General features: G+C 31.7%; 1 protein-coding gene across 1 annotated transcript in view; it reads left to right on the forward strand.

The window, feature by feature from the left end:
* The window catches only part of LOC145257593 (C4b-binding protein beta chain-like), a 395,583-nt gene extending 385,950 nt beyond the window's left edge, over window positions 1–9,633 (forward strand). Inside the window, exon 4 of the mRNA XM_080115672.1 lies at window positions 7,260–9,633. Within this exon, the coding sequence (XP_079971798.1) occupies window positions 7,260–7,288 (29 nt within the window). The 3' untranslated portion in view covers window positions 7,289–9,633. The remainder of the gene's footprint in view (window positions 1–7,259) is intronic.
* Window positions 9,634–10,862: the final 1,229 nt, after the last annotated feature.

The raw sequence follows: 10,862 nt of genomic DNA on the forward strand, positions 1-10,862 counted from the left end.
TTATAGATAAAAATGCCCGCTAACTCTAAAAAGTTGAAGACTTTAAGAAATTACGTTTCGTTTGTTTCGTAATATATACCCCGAGGTATATATTTAGTATATATTTAGTGTCAACCCCACTCTTTCACCAGTCGGTTGAGGACGATCGTCGACCTCGGAAGCCTTCCACTGCCGGTGATAATTCTTGGCCGTCTAAAGTTACTGGTATGGGGAAGTGACCGAATTATCGGTTGATTGTCTAGTTATATATCCTGGACCAATTCGTTGTGTACCCTCTTAACGACGAACGTCGTCGAAAGAGAGCCGTGGATTTGTTTTTGTGTGTAGTAAAAGAAAAAAAGACAGGATAAAACGATTCTGCACCAAATATATATTAACAACAAAAAAAAAACAGTACAGTTCTTATAATTCTTTCAGAGGCCTGAAGGAAGCGATGTGTTATTATGCTAAGAATATGGTCGAAGGCATCAGCTTGTAACCTTGTGGAGTGTCGGTCTCTGGGTATCTGAAGAAATGTGTCAAGTCAAGAGCCAACTCTGCTTTGACTGTGTTCCTCTCTGCGCATCTCTTCTCCAATAAATGCCTTCGCATTCTCTCTTTTGTCCATTTGACTTGTTGATATATATATATATATATATATATATATATATATATATATATATATATATATATAAACAATTATATCGCCCTCTGAACATCACGCGGATATTATTTCTTTTTGTTTAGAAATTCAATTCTCAGCCCATAATCTAAATTATCATTTACGAAAATAACACAATGGCTCGCTTCAAAGATCTGATCGAACTCAAATAAACAGTTAGTAAATACAGTTTTTGTTAACCTTTAACACACAGAGTTCTCAGGTTTCTTAAATAAACAACTTGATACCAAGTGGTTTTGCCTTTCTTCCTAACGGGTGGGGGCATCAACCTACCTACACCCTTACTTTGTTACATTTAATATATATTAATTCAGATTAAATGATGGTCAACACACAGTATAACAGGTTTATCGTACAAAAAGTTACAATGGAAAAATCAGATATTTACACTCGAACAGTATCTTGAATGCCGTAATATTAAGATTTATTTACTCTCTGCTGGTTACTGTTTGTAAACGTATTTTATAGCCTGCGTAATTCATTCTCAGAAAGTGTAAGCATCTTCCGCTATATCACCTTTCCCCGAGTTAAATCTACACTGAATTTCGTTTTCAATGTTTTCTTTTTTTAAGATTAAGTCTAAAGTGTTTAGTCCGCTTTCTTTTACCAGTAATATTTCTCTCTTCAGTCCTGCACTTTTACGTTTAGAAGAATCAGTAGTTTTTTGTTTCATTGCTGTCTCTATCAACATTCCAATGTTCATGGTTGGTTACATTTGAAATGAGTCATTGAATACCTCTATAAGTATTTCCTCATCATTTTGGACGGGTTCTATGTATCGAAGTCGCAATTGGTTAATATGTCTCTTACAGACCAACCTTGCTCCTTGAATTATGTAGATAATTTTCCCGATTTTTCTAATCACAATGCCATCCTCTCTAAAACATTTTCCCGCCCGATAGTTACTAAAATAAACTTTCTCTCTCTTTTTTTATTTTTAAATTTTGTATTACTAACATAGTTTTCTACATCGGACCATGATTGACATCTTTTTTCAAAAAGTCATCTCGTCAAATCTGGTGTATAGATTTGTCGCAAATTCGCAATTGGATTTTCAGTTGCCAACCTCTTATAGATTATACGTGGTTCCGTATTCTTATCCTTTGACGTCCATCTAATATAGATTGGATTTAAGTTTGTCCTAGAATTCTATCGTCGCTAATCCGATATATATATATATATATATATATATATATATATATATATATATATATAAAGTAGTAGCGTTCGTGTGTGTGTTTGTCTGTGTGTACAACTTCCCATGGTCAAAGAAATATAAAGGCGAATTGTGTGTACACCTCTCCTGATCAAGAAATATTAAAACCCATGATAGAATACTTCTGTCAAAAGGGACATTATATTTTATACGTAATTCCTATATATATATATATATATATATATATATATATATATATATATATATATATATATATATATAACATTCTTCAAACCACATCTACATTGATTGAGTTACGGTCATTAGCATATCACATTAAATTAAATCTATTTAAATAATTAGCTCGGTGATATTACTTATTCGACATTATAGCCTCGTTTCTGTACTGTTTAAAAAAATAATTTTTTATCTGAAAGCACATCTTTTAAACTCCTCTGCCTAACGTTCACAGGAAACGTGAGTTGGAACAATTACTTTGAGAACATTGCCAGGACTGCTGCGAAAAGGTAGGCTCTTTCTACCGTGCTAGAAAGCTACTGACGCCTGAAAGTATCCTGTACCTCTATAGGTCCTGAACTATCATCTAAGCTTTAGCCTCTGTCCCATCGACGCAATGTAGAATTCCTCTGCCTGTTCTACAAGTACTTTAACAGTGAATACTCCGAGGAGCTGCAAGCACTTGAACCCCCCTCTATGTAAATAACCCCGACAAGCAGTAAAATTCCACCCCTTCTCAGTAGAGATCCCTAGATGTAAGAGAGCCTTCTACTCCAGTAGCTTATTTACCAAAACCGCTAGACTTTGGAACTACCTGGCAGGTTCCTGCTTCTCCAGCTGTACTGACATGCAGAAGTTCAAGTGTAACGTGAACCGACATCTTGCTGCCCAGCTCCCCACCTAGTATCACTGTAGCCTGTGTCCCTAATAGTAGCCCTCTACATCAAAGTGGCAATGTGCCTTGTTGGGGTGAAAATGTAATTAAATAAAAAGTTTATTTTCATTTCAATTTATATTTGATTTAACTTATTTTTACTTATGATCTGAAACCAAAATTCCAAAGGGGAATAACTGTGATGGTTTAATCCTTTGAGAAATTGTTTAAAACGGAGCATAATATTAAATATTTTCTGTAATAGATTTGTTTTCATTTCAAAATATTAATATTCTTCTAAGCTGAATTATTACTTTTATTTTTAATTCGGAGGTAACTTGTTTTTCGCTTATTCTTGATTTTTAAGTAACTTTTTATTTGTTATTGTTTAGTTATCCGTTTCTTTCACTGTATTTAGTAGTTTTCTTTGGACATGTAAACTACAAGTTAGAAAAGCATTTCATCCAAGGCATGAAAATTATTAAACGAAATGTTTTTACTATAGGCTTTAAAAATAAAGGTACAAGATTCAATTTGAAATTTATTTATCTTCAAAGTGCACATTTATAAATTAAAAGAAAAATCATTGAAAATTTTATATCTGTATCATTAATTGCTAGATGAAAGATACCGTTTTTAAATCGCAACAAAATGTACATTACATAAAATAAATCCACGGTAATTTTTTGATTCAATTTAAATTAAATTTTTACACCTTACTTTGTAAAATTTATAAAAGTGCACAATTTATAAAAGTGCACATGAGTGGAGTCCCAGGAATCTAAGGGAATGCCAATGAGATTGATAACCATTAGGTTAGCTACATTTTTCACTAAGAGTTTACCTCTTTTGTCTGCGTAAATAATATTCATCAGTGAGAACCCTCGTTCTGCTTCAGCTGAGCTGATCGCAATTGTGTCAATAATGTTCTTGGCTCTCTTTATACCCTGTGGAACGTGTACATTGCTACTAAGCATATTTTCTACAAAGTCTCTTGACAAAGTCATTGACATTTACTTCGTGATGTAAGAATTCATTAAGTCTTCCTAGTTTTTTTTCTGCTGTAACCCATGGTACAAGGATCTCTTCCACATTCCAAGTGTTTTTATCCAACAAGGTAAATAGCTCAAGGAAGTTTTCCTGCTCATTGCTTATTGCTTTAACATGATCATCAGCAATCAGTCTTTTTTTCCATATTTTCTATTATTTCTTCCAGTAGCTTTTAACGAGGTAGGCTAACAAATATGTGGTTTTCAGTAAACTGGATCTCTTTGAATGCGTCCGAAGCAACCCTCTCATCAATTTCTTTTTCAAATGTCCCTATATTTTCCTTAAGCAATTCAAATGCTTTAATATACCTCTTTACGAGGTTTTCTCCTCTGAACAAAGTTGTGCCTCTTGCTTGGAGGGCATTACTGAGCAATGACATTTCATTCAAAATATCAATCATTAAAGCTAGGTCCTTCAGAAAGTTTTTGTTGCAAAGACAGGCAGCCATCCCTGAATATTTTGTGCTGGATGAGAAATATATGTATAAGGAAGGCTATGCACGTCACACAACTACAGCTGATCTCAAGCTGCAAGTATGCCCATCTTGGTTCCAATACTCTACCAATTTTGAATATCTCTTGCCCAAGCTCTTCAGAAATATTGAACAGTTCTGTTTGACTTTTCATAGACTTGTGAAAAATTGAGTATATTTTGCCCATAAATATTTTAAATTGGTTCACCTCTTTGATATCATCAACAGAATTATCTAAAACCAGCTGCAAGCGATGGTTCAGGCAATGTCAGATAACTATATTAGGCAAATAGTTTTGTAGTCTAGTGCCTACTCCTGAATTCCGGCCAAGCATGACGCTTGCACCATCTGTACAGAAACCAATTAAATTTTGTTTTAGATATTCATTATTAAATCCAGCAGAATTCAAGCTATCCAACATAGTATTATAAATTTGATCTGCTCCTGTACTCTCCAAGCCCACTAAATCCAAGAATATTTTTGGTGAGAGATCTTCATCCTCAACTTTTACAAAAATTACAAGTACAGAGTTGCTAGAGATGGTTGACGCTTCATCTATTATAACACATTTTTATTTTGTTCAATGATTTTTGCAAATAGTTCATTTTTTATTTCTTTGGCAATGTAATCAACTATTTTGACAGCAGTTTTACGAGAATGAAGTCCAACACCCATGTCCACCCCATTTTTAATTTGTAGCTCAACCTCATCCTCAATATCAGAAAATGGTCGGCTTCGCTTTGCCAAACTATACACTTTATTAAAAACTCTACATGTGGATTCAATATGTTTGATTGAATGCATCCATGCATGTTGTAATTTGATCAGCTGCACGATTTGTAGTTACGAAAAACAAATCTTATGTGCTTTTGATGAAAAATGCTCACTCATTTTTTTTTTCCGGAGAGATGCTTACTGAATTACTTTATCTCTACCCGAAGCTGCAATATTGCAGTTTTTCCACTCTAGTGACACATGATATCCCTTCATGTTTAAAGAGTCAAATTTTACACAGTGATTACAACCAAATTTTTTTATTACGAACAATTAACCTATCATATTTTTCCTGAAATTGTCATACTGTTCATTGCTCCGTGCCTTATCACAACATTGCACTGTTTGCACCTGCATTTTTGCACCTGCATTTCCCCAATCTATGATAGCACTGGATGTAGACGTTTCACTCTTAGTTGACTGTTGTTCTGAAATTTCGACTCTAGGGATTTTTTTCACAAAGCCAATTCCCAGTAAACTCTGTTGCCTCTTCATTATGGCCTTGGATTCTGAAATTAAAAAAAAATTCAATAATTTCATATTTAAAAGCAACACAAAAACATAGCAGATCTACTTTCAGTTTTCAGTATGTTCATTATATAATATATGAACAAGTAGCTAGACCTATAACAAGATCTATATTATTAGACTTTTATAATTTTTGGCACAATTCTAGACCTCCTGCTCAGTAGAATGAAAGCAGATCTATATATCATTGACTCATTGCTACATCTAAGGCCAAAAAAATAAAAAAGACTGTTTTGTTTTCTGTAGAGCTCCCTACTGTAAAAAAAATAGCGTTACTGGATTTTTTTTTCTGCATTTCACATATAGGATTTTTTTTTACAAATTTCACAATAGGCATACTTTCACAGTAATTACACAGAAAATGAAAAAAAAATCCTCCCTCCTTACTGAAAATTTATTCTTCTAAGTTATAAGGAAGGAAACAATTTTTTTTCAAATGGCTTAATATAAATTTTAAACTAGGCTTAAGACCTAAATTAGATCTAGACGACTAGGCCTACCAGAATCTCTGAAATTAGAAGTAGATCTATTAGTGTGACTGTCATTAGATAAATGTTAACGTTAGAATAACAAATCAGATTCTGTCATAATAATATAAACATTCACTAAATTTGGCCCCTATTATTAAATATTAAATCTAGGCCTAGATCAATATCTAGCTCAAGATCAAGAGTCTAAGATAAACGTAGATAAGAAAATCTAAACAAACACTTACTTTAATCTGACGATTTCAGGAAATTAGATCTAAAAACATTCAATATCTGATTCAGAACTAAAAGTTAAAACTAGGCCTAATGTAGGCTAGACCAACTCAACATCTGCATTGTCATGAGCAGTTTGAGCACTGTAACAGTTACGCAAACGAAACTAAATTGCTTAGTTATATATAGGCTATATACATGCGCAAATTACGTTGTCATACATGCACAAGTTACGTGAGTCACGCGACATTTGTGGAATTTGATAGTGGGCTAATTAATACAGGTCTGAATAGGGGTTTACGTAATTTTAACAACCGGTTCGCCGAACTCATAATATTTTAAGCACCGGTTCGCACGAACCGGCTGAATCCCATCACTGCCAACACCCTCTCTTCTCTAAGTGGATTTACAAAGACACACACACACACACACACACACACACACACACACACACACACACACACACACACACACACACACACACACACACATATATATATATATTCCAAGTAGAAAGATATCCAAAAATTAAGAATAATTGAATTTCAACAAGGGTCGTTGATAGTGCTCAATCAAAGAGAGCAAATTATATTTTATTATTCTTTATGCAAATCCAGTTATATCTTGCTACGATGTGGAAACCGTTTCAATCATATTTTATTTCATCAGGCACGAAAAATTAAAATACAAAAATTAAAAATGTTCCAGACCTTTTCAAATTTGAGGAGAGAAAAAAATGCAATGACTGTCGTGAAGCAAACTTAAAGTATTTACCTAACTACTTTACATAAGAACTTTAATTTTGCTTCACTTTGTATTTACATAAAGAGAAATAATATATGGTTGGCATTGCATTCACTGATATCTTTCTTTGTAGATTAATAATGCTTTACTATCTGTCTTTATCCATTCATTATACTCTGTTTCAAGAAACCGCTTTGTCTTCATTCTATTATCCTGTTGGTTGTTCCTTTCCACTCGAGCAGCAATGTTATATATTGTAAAACCTTTTTTTTTTTTTTAAGAAAACGGTATTTCTTCTGAACACTGCTGAAAATACTTCATGCTGATAGGTGGCTGTCTCCGTGACCGAATCGCCGGAATGACCAATAATAAAAAATAAATGCGCTGCAATTACCTGTTTCTTGATGTTTGCGAAACCCTTGGAATGCCTTGTCAGCATTGTATGGACTATAATAGTAACCAATTTGAACCATTTGCGAACATGATTCTTCAATAAAATTTGTTTTCTGTATTCAAACCTATTCCATTACGCTCTATGTTTATAAATAAAAAAAGTTTTTATCGTCATTCAAAGTGTGAGTACATATCTGAGTTAGCTTCTATGTGTATTTAAGTGAGAGGGCGAGTGTTTTTCCAATTTAAGAGTCTATCGGTAATTTTAAATCGTAAAAATTCTAGTCTTAAACTCTCGACGGGCCGATCTGATTCCCTAGTTGAATTCACTTCAAACACGCATTCCTATACATGCCATGTTCATCTTGTGACACAAGGTATGCGGTGACTCTGGACCAAAAAGCTTTCATATTGTAACATATAGAAGAGACACTAGGAAGTAATACCGCCCCGGATAAGGGATTAATATCTCCACACAATCGACATCAGGGCTTTATAGCTGTACTAGCAGGGAGATTCGACGTTGCCCGAGATTGAATGATGATCACCGAATATTTCAAACTCCTGTATGTTTATTGTCATCGAAATCCGTGAAATCGCCCGCGAAGAAACTTCGCATGCCTTAATTAAGAAACTTAGTCCAAAATATATGTTATTCTACATTGCAATCTAGATAATCTACTGTTACTTTTATAAGATTATTTTATATAAACTTCTTTCCAGTGAACGAAAAAGAAAAACATTAAGAAATTTACGTGTGAGGTTTGAAAAAAACAAACCAAAAACCGAAGTGATTTTGTTATGGATCAACAAACAACACAAATGTGGTTTTACGTTTGAGAAAATATATGCACATTTAACATGGGTTTTTACGGTAATCGGGGAAAAATAACAATTCTATAGTTAAATATTAAGAGATTTATAAAGAATCGGAATCGTTAATTGTATCTGTATCGTCACATCACTAATATATATAATCTTGAAACCGAAAATAGTATGAAAATTGAAGTGGGCGAAATTATCCCATAGAAAATCCTTGGTTATTTTTAATGAAAGTGTTTTGTCTCAACTTCCGAATTCTATGAAATACAAGTTTTTACTGCAATAAAGTCTCGATCAAATAAAAAAAAATAAACACGTAATGATTATAATATATGCATTAGTCAAAACGTTAATTTGTATGTAACCTACTTAGTACCCGGCCAATGTCGGGTAAATGAGCTAATATATTAAAAAAAAACTTGCTGATAAATTAGAAAAGGTTTGATTATTTAAAATGAAACATTTTCTTTTCGACTTCCGCTTTCTGTTTAGATATGCTGTGTATAACGATGACGCGTCCCTTTCTGATTGATATTTACGTGATTCCAGTTTAATTTTAAAACTCAACGTGAAAAAAAAATCTTTACTTTGTAATGATTCTATTTCAGAATAATTTTTAGTAAATAAAATATGCGAACACATATATATATATATATATATATATATATATATATATATATATATATATATGGAACTGAAATCACGTAAGTATTAATAAGAAGGAACTATTGTTCGTTATCGTCCAACATTCACGAGAAACACTCGTCTGGCCGAAAACACTATCAATAATTTCCCCCACTCTTTATCTGTGCCTAAACCTAAACGTAGATTTCATGAACAAAGCTTCTTTCTTAGAACTGTACACCTGTGGAACTCTCTTCCGTTTCGCTTATTTCCATCTGACTACAATATGGCTGTCTTCAAGTCCAACGTAAACAAGTTCTTGATAAGCGGTTCCCTTTAAGTAATCAAATTGACCAACTACACACTTCTAACGATTACTGTATTATCCTTTTGATCACTGTACACTCTATTACCCTTATCCTCGAGTGACTTTTGGGCCTTGATAAGTGGTGATTCCCTTGTAAAAAAAAATCCACAAGTAATATTTGGTACAATTTTCGCTAAATAGAAAGCAGAAATAAAAAAATAAACTGTTTTATTTAAAATAACAAAAGGTTTTCGATAACACAATTTCACTCATTTTAATCTACACAATATTTTCTGTTCTTTTTTCCTTTTGTTTTTTGTAATTTGATACTCTATTCGACAATCTCTGTCGTATATATATTTTGTATACAAGTTTATTTCAGCAAAATTTATTCTATTGATTCAGGTTAATCGAAATTGACTCAGAGAATGAAAGTTCAAGCTTGTGTTAAACGTGACTTTTTATAAGCAGATTAAAGTGGATTAATGAATAAACTTTTCTCATTAACAGTTTCGGGTGAATCTATTTCGATACCTTTTCTGCCCAAGAGTTCATGTTTAATGTATTTGAGGGGAAAAGTCTACAATTAACAGATTTGGCTAGTATTTTCTTTTCTCTCTGTAATGATTTAATGTCTGTGGGAATTAAACTATTTCCCCTAACGAGTTATCCACACGAGCCGGACATGACTTTGCTTAATATGCTAAGTAAAATTATTTCACTTGTATCTTTTCAATATTTATAAACACACTTGTCGTCTCCACGCCATTTTGTAAGTTGGCAGATTTAATTTCCCTAGAAAACGGTTACCTCATTATAATAACATACATTACTTTCAAATTCATGCTGACTGATTATATATATATGAAAACAGATTACAGTCGCAGATTAAAGAAAGCCTGATTTCAATTAATAACTACGATTATAAATTATAAGCCCAACTTTTAATTGTGGAAATTAATCATGAAGAAAACTTTTAAACCCCAACTTTAAAATTTTAAAACCTGATTTTAAATTGTTAAACAGTATCTAAGTTAAATATTTTAAACCCCGATTTAAACTAATTAAACAATGTTTAATTGAAAATTTTTAAACCAAAACTTTAAATAGTTAAACCATGACTAACTTTAAAATATAAAAACCCAAATTAAAATAATCAAAAAATGACTAACTTTAAAATATTAAAATCTAACTATAAATAATCAAACAATGACTAATTTAAAAATAAAAAAAAACAAACTTAAAATAATCAAAGAATGACTAATTTTAAAATATTAAAATCTAACTAAAAATAATCAAAAAATGACTAACTTTAAAATATTAAAATCTAACTATAAATAATCAAAGAATGACTAATTGAAAAATTAAAATAAACAAACTTAAAATAATCAAAGAATGACTAACTTTAAAATATTAAAATCTAACTATAAATAATCAAACAATGACTAACTTTAAAATTAAAAAAAAAAAAAAACTTATGATAACCAAAGAATGACTAACTTTAAAATATTAAAATCTAACTAATAATTATCAAACAATGACTAATTTAAAAATTTAAAAAACCCAAATTAAAATAATCAAAGAATGACTAACGGTAAAATTTTAAAACCCAAATTAAAATAACTAAAGAATGACTAACTTTAAAATTTTAAAACCTAACTATAAATAATCAAACAATGACTAATTTAAAAATTTAAAAAACCAAACTTAAAATAATCAAACAATGACTAACTTTAAA

This window comes from Euprymna scolopes, chromosome 3 (assembly GCF_053919585.1).
Source record: "Euprymna scolopes isolate OS-2025 chromosome 3, ASM5391958v1, whole genome shotgun sequence".
Classification (NCBI taxonomy): domain Eukaryota; kingdom Metazoa; phylum Mollusca; class Cephalopoda; order Sepiida; family Sepiolidae; genus Euprymna; species Euprymna scolopes.